The sequence below is a fragment of the Neocloeon triangulifer genome, unplaced genomic scaffold (assembly GCF_031216515.1).
Source record: "Neocloeon triangulifer isolate White Clay Creek 2 clone unplaced genomic scaffold, ASM3121651v1 ptg000015l, whole genome shotgun sequence".
Taxonomy (NCBI): Eukaryota; Metazoa; Arthropoda; class Insecta; order Ephemeroptera; family Baetidae; genus Neocloeon; species Neocloeon triangulifer.
In genome coordinates, this window is record NW_026775557.1 from 3,598,501 (window position 1) to 3,620,240 (window position 21,740).

Below are 21,740 nucleotides of genomic sequence, written 5' to 3' on the forward strand. Positions count from 1 at the left end.
GCGCAGCAACACGAGTGACGGACAAACGAAATAAAAAATGAATTCGTTCGCAATAAATGTGCTGATTGCGCCGAGAGAGAGAGAGCGAGAGCGAGGCACTCTCTTTGTTTCGGGGTGCTGACCTTTGATTCATTAGCACACGCTGACATTTAAATGCCCTGTCATCGTCGTGGCATGGAAAAAGATTCCATTGTGCTAAAAATTTTCATAATGTCAGCGCGGGCGACGACGTGATTTATATGTAAGAAGATGTTTCGCCACCTCTGCGCGCCGAAATGAATTACTGGCGAACGCGATAAACACAATTTATCAGCTCATTTGACAGCCATCAGCCGACGAGATGAGGCCGCCCGCTTTTATTAGAGGTTTCAGGTGACTGCAGAGGAATTTTCGTGTCGGCACCGCCGCGGGCTGCTGCTCAATTTTCAATATTTCACCCAGAGTCGGTGGGCGCAATCACGTGATCCGAAAGTTTTTCCATCTATTTCTCGGCAGAGCCTCCAGCCACACTAGACGCATTTGTATGGGCAAAAAAAAAGAACGCAAACTGCTCTCGACGAGAATGAGAAAAATTCGCGCCTGCACCCTTTGACAAATTGATCACGGACATCAAGTGCTGCCGGCGCGAATTTTCGCTCGCTCGCGCGCCGACGACGCCGAAGAAAAATTGCGGCTCGTCCCGCCCCGGCTCGCTGCGACCCGAATGGCAATTTCGCACTTTTTCCTGTTTTATCACCGCTCTCTCGCTGGCGCGCACGCGGCGAAACTGCGGATTTATATTATGGCTTATTGATGACGCCGGAGCTGCCAGATTATGGACTTGAGCGCGAACCTGCACTTGATCAAAGAGCTCAAAAGATATATTACAGGACCATCCTTCCTCATTTTTTTTCATCTTGTCAAATCTACAACGTTCTTCTCCTGATGTATCAAATTTATCAAAATTTAAATTTAGAAAGTTTAAATAAACAATATTAAACCCATTGCACTTATCAAATAAAAAGAACTGATTGATATCACAAAATGGGCGTGGCATTAGGAGAACTTATGGATATTTTTCGTGTTTAACTTTTATTTTTCTTAATTAAGTTTCCACGGATTCAACTCTATATGTACTAATGTATTCATTACAATGCTATTTTAATTTAAAATTAGAAAAATCTATTAAGAGCGAAAAATGATTTGCATTTTTAATTAAAATTTTCTAATTTCAAAGTTGGAATTAATTCTTTGTCATATAAACTGCCTATCCTGGCCTGTCACTTTCTGACAATAGATTATTTGTATGATTATTAAGATTTTATTTCCTAAAATATTCAAATTTACTTTATTTGAAGAGTAGAATTTAATAAAATTCACTCATAATTTAAAAAAAAATCAATTAAAAAGAAAATTAACAACAAGTAATTTCTTGTCTGCACAGCGTAATTGCTAGCTGAAGAGCATTAATTTACTCCATTTTGCAGAGCCATGATTCACGCTCCAATAATCTTTAGAACGGCTGGGAAGTTTTATTAACAAAATGAGTCGAGTTTAATGATATTCATAGCTTTGGAAATTTGCATCAAAGTGCAATATGCGCCTGGATTACTGGACGCATCTCGTTTCGCTCGAGCGACTCGGAGGATTTCAAAGACGAATTAATTTTCGCCGTTTCTGCTCTGGACGCGAAAGGATTTTTGCTCAGGCTTATTCGGGAGGAAGAACGGGCTTTAATTTGTAAGAGTGCATCGGCAAAAGCCTTTAATCTGGTGCTGCTGTAATAATTGAGATAACTCACTCTCATTACGAAGCGGCACACAGAGAGAGCTCTCTGGTGTGTACAGAGCGTCGAAACTGACTATGGCGTTCCGCGTCCGTGATTTTCATTCACTTTATTATTTGCGCAAACACTAAAAGCTGCTGCTTTTTATCCGACAGGCGCGCGGGATAATTAGTAATAAAATTATGCGAGATGAAATTTGGTAGAAAGAGAGCGAGAGAGCGAGCGGATTTTCATCCTGCAAAAAGGCACCGCGGTTTCGACCTTCCTCCTAATTCCATGTCTGCACGTCAAAATTTCGGCGGTGCAAATTTGTTACGCGCGTAGAACAGACGAGTTCATTTTCTTCCCAATGCACAAAATCTCACCGGCTGATTTTCAAAAAAACCCTTTATTAAAACAAAAAAAAATTGTTAAAAGAATATTTCTTCATAGCAGAAAACTGGTAGCAGTTTTTATGATAAAAAACAGCTTTTTTAAACTGACAGGGAAGGAACATTCAATCATTGCGCTTTTCTTTCCAACGGAAGGAAAATTCGATGGTATTTGCTTTTCAATCAAGTGCAAAACAAATTGAAGATCGATACGTCTTGTGAGAAAGCAATTGCCTGATTGATCAGTGTCAGTAAAATGGTAACGCCCCACCAAAATTCTGTGCTTGTGTATTCGATTTTCCTTTCATCATCGCCCAAAATTTTTTGAACAGGAAATAATAGATGCTTCAAAAGAAATTTCTGCAATAAATCCATCATGAATAAGATAATTCCTAGACCAAAAACAAAAAAATTTCATAAACACATCGAATCTTCTAAGTTCCTTTTGACTGATTATTTCTAAAATTGGAGACAACACATAGTTTTATTTTCTTAAAGACTATCTTTACTAAGGTTGGTTTTTTCTAATATTTTTAAAATTCGATTTTTCTAATTTTACTAAAATTAGCTTTTTCTAATTTAACTAAAATTGGTTTTTTCTGACATAACTGAAATTGGTTTTTTCTGATATTTATAAAATTAGATTTTTCCCATTTTACTAAAACTCGCTTTTTCTAATTTTTATAAAATTGGATTTTTCTAATTTTACTGAAATTGGCTTTTCCAATTTTATTACAATTGGTTTTAGAATTTCATTTTCATTTTTAAGTCTTAATTTAATTAAAACCAATTCATATAGCCTCACATGAACCCTCATTAAAAATGTTTATTTGTAAAGCTACTATTCATAATAATACAATTTTACTAAAATTGGCTTTTTCTAACTTTACCAAAGTTGGTTTTTTCTAATATTTTTAAAATTTGATTTTTCTAATTTTACTACAATTAGCTTTTTCTAATTTAACTAAAATTGGTTTTTCTGATATTTATAAAATTAGCTTTTTCTAATTTTACTAAAATTGGCTTTTTCTGACATAACTAAAATTGGTTTTTTCTGATATTTATAAAATAAGATTTTACCAATTTTACTAAAATTCGCTTTTTCTAATTTTTATAAAATTGGATTTTTCTAATTTTACTGAAATTGGCTTTTCCAATTTTATAACAATTGGTTTTAGAATTTCATTTTCATTTTTAAGTCTTAATTTAATTAAAACCAATTCATATAGCCTCACATGAACCCTCATTAAAAATGTTTATTTGTAAGACTACTATTCATAATAATAAAATTTTACTAAAATTGGCTTTTTCTAACTTTACCAAAGTTGGTTTTTTCTAATATTTTTAAAATTCGATTTTTCTAATTTTACTACAATTAGCTTTTTCTAATTTTACTAAAATTGGTTTTTTCTGATATTTATAAAATTAGCTTTTTCTAATTTTACTAAAATTGGCATTTTCTAATTTTTATAAAATTGGATTTTTTTACTGATATATTCATAATGATAAAATTTTACTAAAATTGGCTTTTTCTAACTTTACTTAAGTTGGTTTTTTCTAATATTTTTAAAATTCGATTTTTCTAATTTTACTACAATTAGCTTTTTTCTAATTTTACTAAAATTGGTTTTTTCTGATATTTATAAAATAAGATTTTACCAATTTTACTAAAATTCGCTTTTTCTAATTTTACTGAAATTGGCTTTTCCAATTTTATTACAATTGGTTTTATTTTCTTAAAGACTGCCAATATATTAATAATAATAAAATTGTGACATTTGATTTTTTTAAACTAAAGCTAAAACCACTAACTATTTTTGTGTCAAATTAATTATTTAAAAAATAGTATAAATGTAAATACAAAATTTTCCCTGCTGATATTATAAGACAAAATTGTAGATTTGCGGTTTAATAAACTATTTTAGACAAATATATTATGTTCTTGGTACATTGAAATGAATTTTTAAATTTTGGTGTGCACCGAGAAGAATAAATGATAATAATTCAGCCCGAATTGATTCTGTGGTCAGACATTGAGCGTTCGGGAGTATTGATTTGGTGTTCGAGCGCGATTTAGAGATGCGAAGCGCACAATGGTGCCCAATATTACACGCTCGGAATATCAATAAATACCGACGAGGAGACGAGCCGGCTAGAGTGGACTGATGCAGCAGTCCCAATTTTGCAACCCTTATCATCCCGGCTGGATTTGGACGACGTCCTGTGCGGGCGTATCGGTCCAATTTGCTCTCCAAATGGAGCGATCGTCGCGTAAAATTGCCCTCTTCTTTTTATCTCCGAAAATGTTTACGCACCGAGAGGATGCGGCAACGCCGCCGAACCAACCAAATTACAGGGTAGGTATATAAAAAAAAAAAGGAGGAACGACGACGACGAACGAAAAATTATCGTCAATTAGCGTCGGCTCGAATTAAGGTCACTCACTGGCGGGCAGGTGCAATTAAAAGGGCGAGTAATTTATGCGCGGCAAAAATTGCACTTTCGGTGCCATAAATTAGCGGCGTGACAGATAATGTCGCGGAATAAAATGGCAACACAACACACCCCTATTTTTTCCACCGCCCGCTGCAGAGTTATTGCGCTCAAAAAACCGAGCGCTTGATAAAGGCGTGTGTGTGCGACTTTTTACGAGATTGCCCGCCGCTTGCGATGATTCTCTTCACACTGTAATTTCCTCTTCACGTTACCATTACCGTCGTGTGCGTAACAATGTCGACGCGAGAACGAGCACCGGCGCGAATTTTTCGCCCTTATTACGCGGAATCGCGTCGCCGCTGATGCAGCCAGCAGATTTCTTCCCTCCTTGATTTAAGGCTGCCGCTCGAGTCTCTTCCTCCCTAATGAAATTTCAACATTCCTCCTGGCGAGGGCGAAAACTCGCAGCCGTCTAAATTTCGTTTGCAAATGTTAATTTTCCATTTGCGTGCCATTGTTCGGGGAAACTAAACTTTCATTACTCGTGTCTGCTCCCACTGCTATGGAAAAGTTTGCTTGGAGAACAAAAATATGCATGAAATCATTGTTTCCAATTTCTAGTAAAGAAAGGATAACGAACATATTGAAATTATCATCTGTAAATCTAAAGTAAAAATAGGAATTGTAGATTATTTAATTTATCATCTAAAAATATATCATTAAGAACTCTTTTCACAATGAAAGTTGATTCATTTAAAAAACTAAGTTGAGAAAATTATTTATTTTATTTTGCGAACTTAATTGGGGTGATGTGAAATAGGTTCTTGCAACAATTTCATCAAATTTAATCGAGCCAATTTTGAGGAAAAAATTATTTGAGACAATTTCCATAAGAAACAATATTAATTTTCAAAAATTCAGCTGTCATAGTTAATATAATTTTCCTCACGATATCTATAAGTTATTGCAAAATTTTCAGCAAAATTAATCAGGCCGATTATTAAGCACAAGCCTCTACCTAAAAACTAGTAAGAAATTTACATTTTTTGAAACATATAGATAAGCCTTTTATAATCAATATCGCTTGGAATTTCAGATAATTTTTAACACATTTTCAGTGAATTTATTCAATTGTAGTCACATGGACTAAAATCTAAAATTAATCTAGACGCATCTGTGGAGCAGATCACGTTCAGAGATTTGTGGCCGCGGTTTAGACGGCAGGCGGTGCGAGAACTTGTGAAATTGCAGAACACACAAAATCAGCGCAACAAAACTCGGAGCCCCGGAGCGAGTGAGAGAGATTGTGTGCAGTAATTATTAAAATGTTTAATAAGCGTCTCGGTGGAGCCGGTTCAGCCAAACGAATTCCGTGAGGTGTGAATTTCAATCTAAATAAATTAGCAGCGATTCCGAATTGCGCGCGGGTGGGAAGATGGATGGGTGGCTCGAGATTCCACGCGCGCGCCGCGAATTTGCATTTCTAATCACGGCGGAGTAGATACATTGCATTACCTGGCAGCAAATTCATTTGCCAGTCGCTGATGAGACGAGCGAGCCTCTGCCACATGCGTCGGCAAACAATACGTGAGAGCGAACGGCATGAATACGCAATATTTGGCTAATTGACTTCTTGGAACAATGAGATCCGTATCATGTGCTGCTGCAGCCGCCCCGAACAGCTGCTTTTATCTTCGACGGACCCACATCCGAACGGGCTGAATTCCTTGTGGCTTTGACGTTTCGATTCACCCAATTTGGATCTCGTTCATAGATAAATAATTGTACTGCAAGTGAAGTCAATTTACATTTTTATGTCCAGTGTATGGGGATCAAATTGTTGCTCAATTTGATTCGAATTGATTATTTCAACTAATATTAATAAAATCTTTTTTATTTCATGCTTTGAAAACTTCATAGTTTCAGGGATATTTTTTAACATAAATAATTGTTTAATTAAATCTTATGAGCATAATTTTCTTCAACTTCTACATGAATTGGAAACTTTTTTATTGATTTTACAAACTTTACTTTTGTCAACAATAATTAAATAAAATTCAGCTTGAATTTTGTATAAAAATTTTTTACATATAAAAGAATCGGTCTAAAATTTCTGGAATATGACATTTTTTTAAACAATTTTATGCAAAAGTTGTCATTTATCGAAGCAAAATTAAATTGAAAAGAACAATGATTCATTTTCATTGTTTTTCCAATCATAAAAAAAAATTAAAAAAAAAACTGAAGTTCAACTCGTCTTTGCCACTTTTCAAGGTCTTTACTCGAATTGAAATTAATGCAAACGCAGCTCATTCATGAAGGGTTGTTGGAAATTTAACCAACGTGCTCCCAGCAGGTCTCAGGCGACCATTTATCTCAATCAAATCGTGCCGCGCGCGAACACGGTGTAAAATTTTTATCAGATCTCAGCGACTTGTCACGCATTAATTACATTTGCGCAGAGTCGAGCTCGTCGGCAAAAATAAAAACTCCCAACGGAAACACATGCATATTCATGAGCGGACGATAACGAGGCGCAAGATGAAAAATCTGGCACGCCAAGCAAGACCGGATGAAAATAAATAAATGCAAACAAAACTGGCGAAAATAAGCACCCAATTATATCGTCGCCCACGCCTTTGGGATGGAAAACATTTGCAGGGAAGCAACCGACTGTGAATTCTGCGATAACAATAATGCATGATTTCTCTGGAGCCGATGGAAATCGCGATAAGCGGAATTGTTATCTATGAGTCGCTCGGTGCCGCACAAAAGGGAGTTCTGTGGGGAGGGCTAGAATTTTAATGCCGACGGTCCTGTTAATAATTGAGCACTGCCGGAGAATTCCTTTCGGGATAAAATTCCTAGGGGCAAAAAATCAAAGAGGGCTTTTCTTTTGCCTTGGACCAAGCGCGGAAGCAACATCTGCAGTTTGTGTGCGGAGAAGGTAAATTGATTTAACGTCAAAAGTTATCCGCTGATGCCGTCGGCCCGCTCAATTGCCAATGAGGCTAATCCCCTTTGCTTTTTCCTACTTCTTTCCTTCCGTGCTTGCCCAACTCCAACTTCTTTCTCTCTTTCTTTCTTTCCTCCTCGCCCCCTCACAAGCGGCGCAGCAACTTTTTTACAAAACTCTCTCTCGCTCGCACTGGTTCTAATTTATTGTACTTTCGCACATCAGGCAAACGATGCGACTTTAATGCGTCGCGGATTTACGCAGCACGCATTCTAAATTTATCTCGGATTTCCAAGAACTTCTGAGAAGAACTCTTAAAGAAAAAAACTTGTGGTTGATGCTTCCGACTGAAAAGGAAGGAAACTTTGATAATGCGATAAAAATTTCAGAATAAAAACTAATTCGATTAAATTAGATTATTGTGCTAAAAATATAAAAGAAAATATATAATTAAGTCCTTATTGAATATTTTTTTCCTAAATATTTAAAATTCAAAAGAACATTTGAAGTTTCACATGAATAAATAACACTTTTAGCAGGGAAAATTCTCTAAAATTCCCTTTCTATGCAAATTGATAGAATAATCAAATCTCCACCAACGCAGACTCCTGGTTTGTTTTTAAATGCCACGCCCGTGTATTTTTATTTTTATTTTTACGCAATTTTTCCACGGCGTCAGTGTCTCATTTCCCTATCAGTTGGGCTTTGCCGGCGGCTCGCTCCGCTGGGCTTTTGCAACTTTCCGCTTTGACATTCGTGCAGTGGGCGGCCGGCTGGCTCACTCTCTCTCTCATAAGGAAATTTAATTAAACCGACACCGGTGCCACCACAGCTCGGCATAAATTTATTTGCTGAATTTTGCAAGTTTCGAGAGCAACAAGAGCCGAAATTTCCGTAGGATTCTATTTCTTCTTTTTCGGGTGAGGAAATAAAATCATGTGCATGCGTACCTTTTCCTGGTATGTTTTTTTTTCTTTCTATTTTCCCCTCATGCTTGGTTCCACACCGCGAGGGCCCTTTTCTTATTCCATTTCGCTCGGTTGTCAACGCCTGCTTGGAAATGCATGGAGCTCATCAAAATTTCCGCGCCCATCGCGTTCCCTGGAAAGCAGCGAGAAACTCCCTAACCCCATTTTCCGATCCCACACGCACGCAAATTTGTCGCGCTGCGGCCGCTGACGTGCACAATGGCATCACGTGCTGCACTCGCACAAAGTGAATAGGTCCCTAGTAACATTTGCATGCATTATGCGCCGTTCGTTCGTTGGTTCGAGGCAGATGGGACCGAAAAAGGACCCACGTGTTCCGGTCGGTCCGAAGTCGATGCAACTCGACTTTGCGTGTGCACGCGAAAATGATGAGCCGCTTCGGAATTTCAATCTCGAGCTCCGAAGGCCGCCGCCGGGAGGCTAAGAGGGGTGGGCAAATTTGCCCGAATAAATCTTTATTACTGCGGCGGGATGAAAGTTTAAAGGGAGGTCGGCTGAGAGTGCACGCCGGTCCGGCCGGCCGGCGAACTTTACGAGCTTCTTTTAATCTTTCACGCGCCGATGAAAGTTTGATTCGAGTCTCATGAGCGTTTTATTTTTCATCTCAGCTGCAATTGAATTACACGGCCCTTGAGAGAATAATCGTGTTCAGCTGAGTAACTTTTGGCAAAACTTTGACATTCGGTAAAAGAGTACAATTTTTTCTTTTCACGTTATTTTTTGAATCGTATAAAGTAATATTTTTTCCATTTCTCATTGGAATGAATTTTTAAAATAGTAGAATTCATTATTTTATTTGAATTAAAGATTAAATGTCTTTTTTATTCTTCTTTATATAAATGTATTTATCTATTATAATCTGCATAGTAGCACACCTTTGGTGTACAATACAAGAAATCATTCATAATAAAATTCCACAACTTTTCCATTTTTACCTCTAGATTTGAGTATCAATTAAATAGTTGTTCCCTTCGCATAACAAGGAAGGAAAATAAATTTTTAAAAAAATGTATATTAAATAAATTCACGCTTTCCCCCGGGACGTTGACATCATATTATCAGTCAACGATGGATCCCGTTTTTATTAAAGCCATTTTTTTTAAACCCGACAAGTCGCAATCAATTAGGAGGCAGTTCAATTCCCCCACATTTCCGACACACGCCATTAATTGGCTAACCATAATTGATTGGTCGGTTGAGTTTTTAATGCTGCCATTGAGGCTGGTTGTGCGACAAAGTACGCGGTGGCGCCATTCAATATTGACGACTGATCAGCGCGACGAGGCTAATTACAGCAGCGGTTATTCGGCGCAATTAGACGCACACGTTTGGCAAACGTGCAAAATTGTGTGTGACGAAGAAGTCTTGCGGGAGCTCGCGTGTTTGTGGCCGATGCAATTCCTCATAGTAAACGGATAATAGAGCTGCAAATATACATGTTCGGAATGCCAAGAGATCCACAGCAGGCAGAGTTATGCAACTTGATCAACCTCTACGAGCAGCGGGTTGCATACCCAATTTATACAACACGGAAATCTTTCGCTTGAATTATCGTCCCACATAAATTCAATAAAATGAGTAATAATCTAATTAATTTAAAAAATTGTGTTTAAATTCTCATTGAATTCGTTAATGATAAATTTTTAACGTTAAATAAAATTTGTTTTAACGCAGAAATGGTCCGGGTTTTTTCTTCTTTTTTTTATCGGATCGATTCGGATCTCACGTCTGGCGTTCTAAACTATTAAATAATCTGCAGTCGTGACAGGCGGTCTGTCGTTTGGCAACCTCTACGTTTCTCTCTCTCCTCCACTTTTTTGCCCAAATCAACCGCAAGCAGCGACAGCGATTCGGCAATTGTCTCTGCACTCTGCGGCACGAGCCGTCAAGCGCTCTTTCCTTCCAAACGGGGCCTAGTGATGAAGCACAATTGGTCGGCCGAGAGCGGTGGAGAGAGAGGAAAAAACGTCAAATCGACAGTGACCAACAAAGAAGAATAACAATTTGCCGGCGAGGGCTTAACAAGCTTCTCCCTCAAGCGGAGAAAAACGGAGAAACGACTCTTTTGGAGTCATTTAGCGCTCGGACGTGTCTCTATTTTTTCGACCGGAAAATAAATGGAGGTGGTAAAAAAAAAGAGTTTTGTACTCACCTTGGGTTTCCGCGGAGGGCGGCGTTGTGCAGGGCGTTGAATCCGTTGTTGTTTGTCAACATGATGTCGGCATTGTGGTCCAGCAGCAGCGTCAACATGTCATCTCGCTTCTTGGAGATGGCATCGTGCAGGGGCGTGTCACCCTCCGAGTCCTGTCAACAGCACAATGCAATGCAGTCAAACCGCCTGCTGATCTGGTCAAGCCGTGGTACAAAAAGAGATAACAAGGCCCACGCACATAATCCCACCCTCTTTGCATTCATGGCGTTTACATCAAATCCATTCTCTTCCCGAATATATATTATATTCAAAATGATGGAGAGAATTGTTGCGTAATCAAAAAGTTCGAAGCGAACTTTGTTCGAATCCCCGGAGATAAGATCAGCCGGCGAGAATTAATAGCTAGAAGTATAGAGTGGAAGCTCAACTCTCATGAATGAATTATGACATGGTGTCGAGATAAATGACTTAAAGAGCATGAAATATTGGCTGGCAATTAATCACTTTAAGAACGAGCACAACAACGCCGATAGCAGGGGGAAATATTTAACACTATACCAGAAAAATGGAGCAAACTTTGTATTTCTCAAATAAAAATGAAAAAATGAAGTTTTCAATGTACATTCACATTTGCTACAAAATTGTTTTTGATTTTTCAATTTTACTGTTTTTTTTTTCACAGCAGATTTTAGATTTTCAATCTCCCTTCTTTTGGATCCCTTCTTTGTTTTACTATTTTAACCCTGAAATATTTTTACAAACTGAAAAGAAAAAAAGAAAAATATCTAAGGACTAAACTGTTTAATTTTAACTAATTTAAGTTTGCTAAGTTTTTTTTTCTTAATGTTAACATCATGCATGTTTTTATGATCGTGTTCAGCTTTTGTTGAACTTCAGACGTTAGCATCTGGAAAAATCGCGATCCGATCGCTTTTACTTTTTTTGTTCGCTTCGCCCGCTCATGAATATTCCGTGTGTTTCTCTCTCTCGCGCTCTGCCACAAATAAATAAAAGAAGAGAGATTGTTCAGCTGAAGAGAGCGAGAGTGACGTGCGGCAGGCGTTTTCCTTGGCTTTTCTCTGCTCCGCCTGCTGCCAGCCAAGTGTACACACGCAGCAGCCGAGTGATTTAATTTTGCATATTATACGCCAGCCGACGGCGCAGCGAGCATTGTAAAACCAATACAAGTCTCCAGATCTATTAAATATACACGAGGCGGAGACGGGGAACGAACGAATTTTCGCTGCAGCCTCTTTTCTCAGTCGCAGGCACTCGGACGCACAAAAACCGGCTGCCATGTTAATTAAATGAAAATTGATCGCGATATTAAGTGGCAGGGGTTATCGCGCGTGACGAGCTGGCACGTATCGGCGCCATCAGCAAACGCTTGCTTGCTCGGGCCAACACGTTATTTGCGCTTGACGTGAGCCAAGCGTCACCCGAGTCTTTATGGCAGGAAATTGAAAATTTCGTTCATGTATAGAGATTTATAGTAAATAGCAGATAGATATAAAAAATTTGCCTATATCCTTCGATTATAAATAAGCCATTATATCAGAATAATGTGAAAATAAGGATACAAAAATAAGTTAATTTTAATTTTCAATAAAATCTCAAATTTTCTGAATTCCTCTCAAAATAGTTTCAAAAATCATCCCGCAGCAAATCATGTAGAGCAGAATATTTCTTTTATTGAAGCAACAAACAACTCTAATGAACTATCGTGGAAAAACCGATTCTAAGTTCAAAGGAGATTCAAAACACCACAATTATAATCTTTTTGTCACCAAGGCAATCATGTCATGTAAGAGGAATTTTTAGAATTTTTACATTTTTAATTATTCATACCATTGTAAGTGAACCCGCCGGAATATGTCCGACTATGTCAATTTGTCAAAAATTGATATTTACAGCAAGTATTTAATAAGTTGAATATCTAATTTCAAATATTTCAGATACTAAAATATTATACTATTTATTATTCAGTCGCCATAATTTTCATTGCTCTTGCAAAGCTCCAATGAAAAGAAAATGATATTAGATATTTGACATTTTTATTTCTTTGATGATTTTCTTTTTAGCAAGATCTGTTTCTTTCCCTTGTCGTGTCTCAAGAAGTGCCTTGTTTGAATGTCACTTCGGGCTAATTTGCGCAGAACGGCGTTTCTTTTTAATTTGGTGGCTGTCAGCCGGAGATTTTCCACTCTCCCACCACCACTCAGCGAGATGACACTGCGAGCCAAGTGATTTTTATTAAAGCGGAGGGCTCGACAGTGCGCGTCTCTCCGCCCTAGTGACAGACTCAACGATATTATTTAGCACAAGCGAATTTCCAGCCGCGATTTGCAAAACATTTTTTCTCTCTTCTTGCTTTTGCCAAGCCCACTTTGGGTAATTGACTTTGATCAGTTTTATACGTTGCAGTCGGGACACGCAGTTTGGAATTCGGGTCAACAATAAATCTAAATTGCAGCCGTGTAACTTTTTCCTTTTGTGCGGCGGTCGGATCGAGCTCCTTGTGTGATGTATTCGGCCGGCCGCTGAATAGAAGGGGATAATTCCACCACAATGGTCAGATCTGCGATCCGAAAGAATGAAAGCAAAAACGCTCTCTAACAAACACGGAGCAAACTTTTTGCCTTGGCCTGCGTGGCGCGCACCGAATTGATAAAAGAGACGGATAGAAAAAAGGAAGAAATGTAAAGGGAAAAGTTCAGCACAAACTCAGCACCCGCTCGCTCCTTCCATTACGTAATGCGGGCCAGAAACTTCATAGACTGTATCATCTTTTATTTCTCCCGAATCAGCGGAATTTTTTTCACTCGGCGCAACCCTTTGGATGTGACACTCTTCGCTCGCTCGGATGGCCAACTTTGAAATTCTATCCAGCCCTTGTGCGGCGCAGGCACTACAATAAAAGTGCCACGACGACTACTCCTTTCAATCGCTCCTCCTCGAGGCGACGTATAAAACGTGCGAACGCATTCCGATATTACGAGAGGGTGTGTGCGGGTCGGAGAAGAGCCGGTTAATTGCTTGCTTTACAACCGACCGATTAAATCATAATCATATGCCGCAGCTCGCGCGAGACAATTAAGGCAGCGCGTAAAAGTTAATCTCTGCCCGGCTGATACTAATTGTTTCACTCGCAATGAGCATTCGACGCGGAGAGGGTTTAATTTACGAGGCCATTTCGGTGGATGATAAAACTGAAGGTCTAACTTAATATATAAACCCTGCTATAAATGTTCCTTGAAGCTAGGAACAAAAAACTACCGTGTTCTAATCATTGCTATAAATTACTTAACTGTTTGCTTTTAATTTAATAAAATACTAAACTCAGAATATTGTTCAAAATACGAAAATAAAGAGAAATATATGCAAATCAAATTTAATTTTTAATTGGGATGGATCATGAACGAAAATTCGCATTCGTTGTCATAGATATAAATTTTAGAAAACCATTATAATAGTAAATTTTATGTATTTTGTCTAAAAGAGAATTTATTTTTAGTTGCAAAAATTCAAATTTTGATTAAAGAGTTTGATTTTGGTTTCTCTCACATGATTCCAGTAATGCAAGTAAAAATCGTTTTTAACAATGATTTTTCTTCCCATTTTAATTATTTAAAATTACTTTGGTTCGTGAAAATAAAAATAATAATATCATAAACTATTATTTGATTTTGTTTAATAATAATAAATGCCCTTGTGCTTCTGATTAAATCTTAAAATAAAACAAACCATTAGTGGTGATGTCATTTTTAGCGGATATTTTTTTTAGACGATTGTTTTTTGTTAATGACGAATGTAAAAATTGTGATTGTTGATAAATAATCATCAATTAAAAAATTCATGAAGGAGGATTCCAAAATAGTTAATCTCATTTTATACATTTTACGCACCATATTTTCTAGCTGCAACTTTCATTGTAAGGATCTGTGGGTCTTTCGTTTGGATACGCAGAGTCAAACACAGATAAAAAATTAATAAATTTAAAGCTGCCAGGAAAGTGTGGCGCTCACTTTGCAAGAGGGTCGAGCAAAGAGGTCCGAATGGCGAGCGAGATGCGATATGAAAAGAATAATTTAGGGACAAAAACTCTCAAAGAGACAAATGGCAAGCACCCAACAGCCGCCCTTGGCCGCTGATAGTGGAAAAAGCGCGCAATGAGAGGGAGGAAGAGAGAGAAAAGAAAAGCAGTGGAATTCAACGCCTTCATGAGCAAGCACGATTGCATCCTGCTGGCCGGCTCTGTGTGTGTTTTTATTGGGACCAAATTTATTTCGGGGCGAGGGAGCGCAAGAGCTCAAGATCCAGGGGCCATCCAGGCCAGGAGTTAACGAAATTTATATTCCTCTTTTGTATTATAGCGGCGCTGGCTGGCGCAAAGACCCATTTTACAACTGCCTAGTGCCGACTGAATGGGATATGGAGGTCCGCCCTTTACCACCGCAATACGAGTGGCAAACTCACACACACCCCTAGACACATATGTTCAGCGACCAAAGGCCTCTTTTCAACGAAATCTAGCCAACAAAAGGTGTTCATTAGAAAACAGACGATCCAAGAGGATAAAATTTTGCAGTTTTGACCGTATATCTCTATGCTAATCACAAGTTTGATGATTTCAATTTATTAAGTTTAATAAAGATTGAAACAAATAATCTAAAATCATTGCACAAAATCTTTTAAATCTAGAAAAGAAGCTTTAAAATAATTTGGTAGAGCAGCCTTAACAATTAATTTAACGGCACCACTGCTGAGTTTTTTGCTCCGCTCTTATAATTTGATAATCAGTGCTTTTTTTTAACTGAGAAATTATCAAAATTGTAGCTTGTACCACATTAATCTCTAGAAAAAAAGCTTTAAAATTAAATGAAAGAGCAGCCTGAACACTTAATTTTACGGCACAATTGAAAGTTTTTTGCTCCGCTCGAATTTAGCACCAAACATGGTATTATTGAAATATTGAGATCTCAGTCAAAGTATAGCTCGTACTGCTTTAAAATCTAGAAAAAAAGCTTGAAAATAGTGTGAAAGAACAGCCTTGACTCTTAATTTTACGGCACAATTGAAAGTTTTTTGCTCCGCTCGTATTTAGCACCAAACATGGTATTATTGAAATATTGAGATCTCAGTCAAAGTATAGCTCGTACTGCTTTAAAATCTAGAAAAAAAGCATTAAAATAAAGTGAAAGAACAGCCTTGACTCTTAATTTTACGGCACAATTGTAAGCTTTTTGCTCCGCTCGTATTAAGCACCAAACATGGTATTATTGAAATGTTGAGGTCTCAATCAAAGTATAGCTCGTACTGCTTTAAAATCTAGAAAAAAAGCTTGAAAATAGAGTGAAAGAACAGCCTTGACTCTTAATTTTACGGCACAATTGAAAGTTTTTTGCTCCGCTCGTATTAAGCACCAAACATGGTATTATTGAAATGTTGAGGTCTCAGTCAAAGTATAGCTCGTACTGCTTTAAAATCTAGAAAAAAAGCTTGAAAATAGTGTGAAAGAACAGCCTTGACTCTTAATTTTACGGCACAATTGAAAGTTTTTTGCTCCGCTCGAATTTAGCACCAAACATGGTATTATTGAAATGTTGAGATCTCAGTCAAAGTATAGCTCTTACTGCTTTAAAATCTAGAAAAAAAGCTTTAAAATAGTGTGAAAGAACAGCCTTGACTCTTAATTTTACGGCACAATTGAAAGTTATTTGCTCCGCTCGAATTTAGCACCAATCATGGTATTATTGAAATGTTGAGATCTCAGTCAAAGTATAGCTCGTACTGTTCTTAAATCTAGAAAAAAAGCTTGAAAATAGTGTGAAAGAACAGCCTTGACTCTTAATTTTACGGCACAATTAAAAGTTTTTTGCTCCGCTCGTATTAAGCACCAAACATGGTATTATTGAAATGTTGAGGTCTCAGTCAAAGTATAGCTCGTACTGCTTTAAAATCTAGAAAAAAAGCTTGAAAATAGTGTGAAAGAACAGCCTTGACTCTTAATTTTACGGCACAATTGAAAGTTTTTTGCTCCGCTCGAATTTAGCACCAAACATGGTATTATTGAAATGTTGAGATCTCAGTCAAAGTATAGCTCGTACTGCTTTAAAATCTAGAAAAAAAGCATTAAAATAAAGTGAAAGAACAGCCTTGACTCTTAATTTTACGGCACAATTGTAAGCTTTTTGCTCCGCTCGTATTAAGCACCAAACATGGTATTATTGAAATGTTGAGGTCTCAATCAAAGTATAGCTCGTACTGCTTTAAAATCTAGAAAAAAAGCTTGAAAATAGAGTGAAAGAACAGCCTTGACTCTTAATTTTACGGCACAATTGAAAGTTTTTTGCTCCGCTCGTATTAAGCACCAAACATGGTATTATTGAAATGTTGAGGTCTCAGTCAAAGTATAGCTCGTACTGCTTTAAAATCTAGAAAAAAAGCTTGAAAATAGTGTGAAAGAACAGCCTTGACTCTTAATTTTACGGCACAATTGAAAGTTTTTTGCTCCGCTCGAATTTAGCACCAAACATGGTATTATTGAAATGTTGAGATCTCAGTCAAAGTATGGCTCTTACTGCTTTAAAATCTAGAAAAAAAGCTTTAAAATAGTGTGAAAGAACAGCCTTGACTCTTAATTTTACGGCACAATTGTAAGTTTTTTGCTCCGCTCGTATTAAGCACCAAACATGGTATTATTGAAATGTTGAGGTCTCAATCAAAGTATAGCTCGTACTGCTTTAAAATCTAGAAAAAAAGCTTGAAAATAGAGTGAAAGAACAGCCTTGACTCTTAATTTTACGTCACAATTGAAAGTTTTTTGCTCCGCTCGAATTTAGCACCAAACATGGTATTATTGAAATGTTGAGATCTTAGTCAAAGTATAGCTCGTACTGCTTTAAAATCTAGAAAAAAAGCTTTAAAATAGTGTGAAAGAACAGCCTTGACTCTTAATTTTACGGCACAATTGTAAGTTTTTTGCTCCGCTCGTATTAAGCACCAAACATGGTATTATTGAAATGTTGAGGTCTCAATCAAAGTATAGCTCGTACTGCTTTAAAATCTAGAAAAAAAGCTTGAAAATAGAGTGAAAGAACAGCCTTGACTCTTAATTTTACGGCACAATTGAAAGTTTAATGCTCCGCTCGAATTTAGCACCAATCATGGTATTATTGAAATGTTGAGATCTCAGTCAAAGTATAGCTCGTACTGCTCTTAAATCTAGAAAAAATGCTTTAAAATAGTGTGAAAGAACAGCCTTGACTCTTAATTTTACGGCACAATTGAAAGTTTTTTGCTCCGCTCGAATTTAGCACCAAACATGGTATTATTGAAATGTTGAGATCTCAGTCAAAGTATAGCTCGTACTGCTTTAAAATCTAGAAAAAAAGCTTTAAAATAGTGTGAAAGAACAGCCTTGACTCTTAATTTTACGGCACAATTGTAAGTTTTTTTCTCCGCTCGTATTAAGCACCAAACATGGTATTATTGAAATGTTGAGGTCTCAATCAAAGTATAGCTCGTACTGCTTAAAAATCTAGAAAAAAAGCTTGAAAATAGTGTGAAAGAACAGCCTTGACTCTTAATTTTACGGCACAATTAAAAGTTTTTTGCTCCGCTCGTATTAAGCACCAAACATGGTATTATTGAAATGTTGAGGTCTCAGTCAAAGTATAGCTCGTACTGCTTTAAAATCTAGAAAAAAAGCTTGAAAATAGTGTGAAAGAACAGCCTTGACTCTTAATTTTACGGCACAATTGAAAGTTTTTTGCTCCGCTCGAATTTAGCACCAAACATGGTATTATTGAAATGTTGAGATCTCAGTCAAAGTATAGCTCGTACTGCTTTAAAATCTAGAAAAAAAGCATTAAAATAAAGTGAAAGAACAGCCTTGACTCTTAATTTTACGGCACAATTGTAAGCTTTTTGCTCCGCTCGTATTAAGCACCAAACATGGTATTATTGAAATGTTGAGGTCTCAATCAAAGTATAGCTCGTACTGCTTTAAAATCTAGAAAAAAAGCTTGAAAATAGAGTGAAAGAACAGCCTTGACTCTTAATTTTACGGCACAATTGAAAGTTTTTTGCTCCGCTCGTATTAAGCACCAAACATGGTATTATTGAAATGTTGAGGTCTCAGTCAAAGTATAGCTCGTACTGCTTTAAAATCTAGAAAAAAAGCTTGAAAATAGTGTGAAAGAACAGCCTTGACTCTTAATTTTACGGCACAATTGAAAGTTTTTTGCTCCGCTCGAATTTAGCACCAAACATGGTATTATTGAAATGTTGAGATCTCAGTCAAAGTATGGCTCTTACTGCTTTAAAATCTAGAAAAAAAGCTTTAAAATAGTGTGAAAGAACAGCCTTGACTCTTAATTTTACGGCACAATTGTAAGTTTTTTGCTCCGCTCGTATTAAGCACCAAACATGGTATTATTGAAATGTTGAGGTCTCAATCAAAGTATAGCTCGTACTGCTTTAAAATCTAGAAAAAAAGCTTGAAAATAGAGTGAAAGAACAGCCTTGACTCTTAATTTTACGTCACAATTGAAAGTTTTTTGCTCCGCTCGAATTTAGCACCAAACATGGTATTATTGAAATGTTGAGATCTTAGTCAAAGTATAGCTCGTACTGCTTTAAAATCTAGAAAAAAAGCTTTAAAATAGTGTGAAAGAACAGCCTTGACTCTTAATTTTACGGCACAATTGTAAGTTTTTTGCTCCGCTCGTATTAAGCACCAAACATGGTATTATTGAAATGTTGAGGTCTCAATCAAAGTATAGCTCGTACTGCTTTAAAATCTAGAAAAAAAGCTTGAAAATAGAGTGAAAGAACAGCCTTGACTCTTAATTTTACGGCACAATTGAAAGTTTAATGCTCCGCTCGAATTTAGCACCAATCATGGTATTATTGAAATGTTGAGATCTCAGTCAAAGTATAGCTCGTACTGCTCTTAAATCTAGAAAAAATGCTTTAAAATAGTGTGAAAGAACAGCCTTGACTCTTAATTTTACGGCACAATTGAAAGTTTTTTGCTCCGCTCGAATTTAGCACCAAACATGGTATTATTGAAATGTTGAGATCTCAGTCAAAGTATAGCTCGTACTGCTTTAAAATCTAGAAAAAAAGCTTTAAAATAGTGTGAAAGAACAGCCTTGACTCTTAATTTTACGGCACAATTGTAAGTTTTTTTCTCCGCTCGTATTAAGCACCAAACATGGTATTATTGAAATGTTGAGGTCTCAATCAAAGTATAGCTCGTACTGCTTAAAAATCTAGAAAAAAAGCTTGAAAATAGTGTGAAAGAACAGCCTTGACTCTTAATTTTACGGCACAATTGAAAGTTTTTTGCTCCGCTCGAATTTAGCACCAAACATGGTATTATTGAAATGTTGAGATCTCAGTCAAAGTATAGCTCGTACTGCTTTAAAATCTAGAAAAAAAGCTTTAAAATAGTGTGAAAGAACAGCCTTGACTCTTAATTTTACGGCACAATTGAAAGTTTTTTGCTTCGCTCGTATTAAGCACCAAACATGGTATTATTGAAATGTTGAGGTCTCAGTCAAAGTATAGCTCGTACTGCTTTAAAATCTAGAAAAAAAGCTTGAAAATAGTGTGAAAGAACAGCCTTGACTCTTAATTTTACGGCACAATTGAAAGTTTTTTGCTCCGCTCGAATTTAGCACCAAACATGGTATTATTGAAATGTTGAGATCTCAGTCAAAGTATAGCTCGTACTGCATTAAAATCTAGAAAAAAAGCTTTAAAATAGTGTGAAAGAACAGCCTTGACTCTTAATTTTACGGCACAATTGTAAGTTTTTTGCTCCGCTCGTATTAAGCACCAAACATGGTATTATTGAAATGTTGAGGTCTCAATCAAAGTATAGCTCGTACTGCTTTAAAATCTAGAAAAAAAGCTTGAAAATAGAGTGAAAGAACAGCCTTGACTCTTAATTTTACGTCACAATTGAAAGTTTTTTGCTCCGCTCGAATTTAGCACCAAACATGGTATTATTGAAATGTTGAGATCTTAGTCAAAGTATAGCTCGTACTGCTTTAAAATCTAGAAAAAAAGCTTTAAAATAGTGTGAAAGAACAGCCTTGACTCTTAATTTTACGGCACAATTGTAAGTTTTTTGCTCCGCTCGTATTAAGCACCAAACATGGTATTATTGAAATGTTGAGGTCTCAATCAAAGTATAGCTCGTACTGCTTTAAAATCTAGAAAAAAAGCTTGAAAATAGAGTGAAAGAACAGCCTTGACTCTTAATTTTACGGCACAATTGAAAGTTTAATGCTCCGCTCGAATTTAGCACCAAACATGGTATTATTGAAATGTTGAGATCTCAGTCAAAGTATAGCTCGTACTGCTTTAAAATCTAGAAAAAAAGCTTTAAAATAGTGTGAAAGAACAGCCTTGACTCTTAATTTTACGGCACAATTGAAAGTTTTTTGCTCCGCTCGTATTAAGCACCAAACATGGTATTATTGAAATGTTGAGGTCTCAGTCAAAGTATAGCTCGTACTGCTTTAAAATCTAGAAAAAAAGCTTTAAAATAGTGTGAAAGAACAGCCTTGACTCTTAATTTTACGGCACAATTGTAAGTTTTTTGCTCCGCTCGTATTAAGCACCAAACATGGTATTATTGAAATGTTGAGATCTCAGTCAAAGTATAGCTCGTACTGCTTTAAAATCTAGAAAAAAAGCTTTAAAATAGTGTGAAAGAACAGCCTTGACTCTTAATTTTACGGCACAATTGAAAGTTTTTTGCTCCGCTCGAATTTAGCACCAATCATGGTATTATTGAAATGTTGAGATCTCAGTCAAAGTATAGCTCGTACTGCTCTTAAATCTAGAAAAAATGCTTTAAAATAGTGTGAAAGAACAGCCTTGACTCTTAATTTTACGGCACAATTGAAAGTTTTTTGCTCCGCTCGAATTTAGCACCAAACATGGTATTATTGAAATGTTGAGATCTCAGTCAAAGTATAGCTCGTACTGCTTTAAAATCTAGAAAAAAAGCTTTAAAATAGTGTGAAAGAACAGCCTTGACTCTTAATTTTAC

The 21,740-nt window shown here is 36.7% G+C and overlaps 1 protein-coding gene across 1 annotated transcript in view; it reads right to left on the reverse strand.

The window, feature by feature from the left end:
- The window catches only part of LOC132202790 (E3 ubiquitin-protein ligase MIB1), a 166,689-nt gene that overhangs the window by 100,152 nt on the left and 44,797 nt on the right, over positions 1-21,740 (reverse strand). Inside the window, exon 12 of the mRNA XM_059629974.1 lies at positions 10,670-10,821. Coding sequence (XP_059485957.1) covers positions 10,670-10,821 — 152 coding nt within the window. The remainder of the gene's footprint in view (positions 1-10,669; positions 10,822-21,740) is intronic.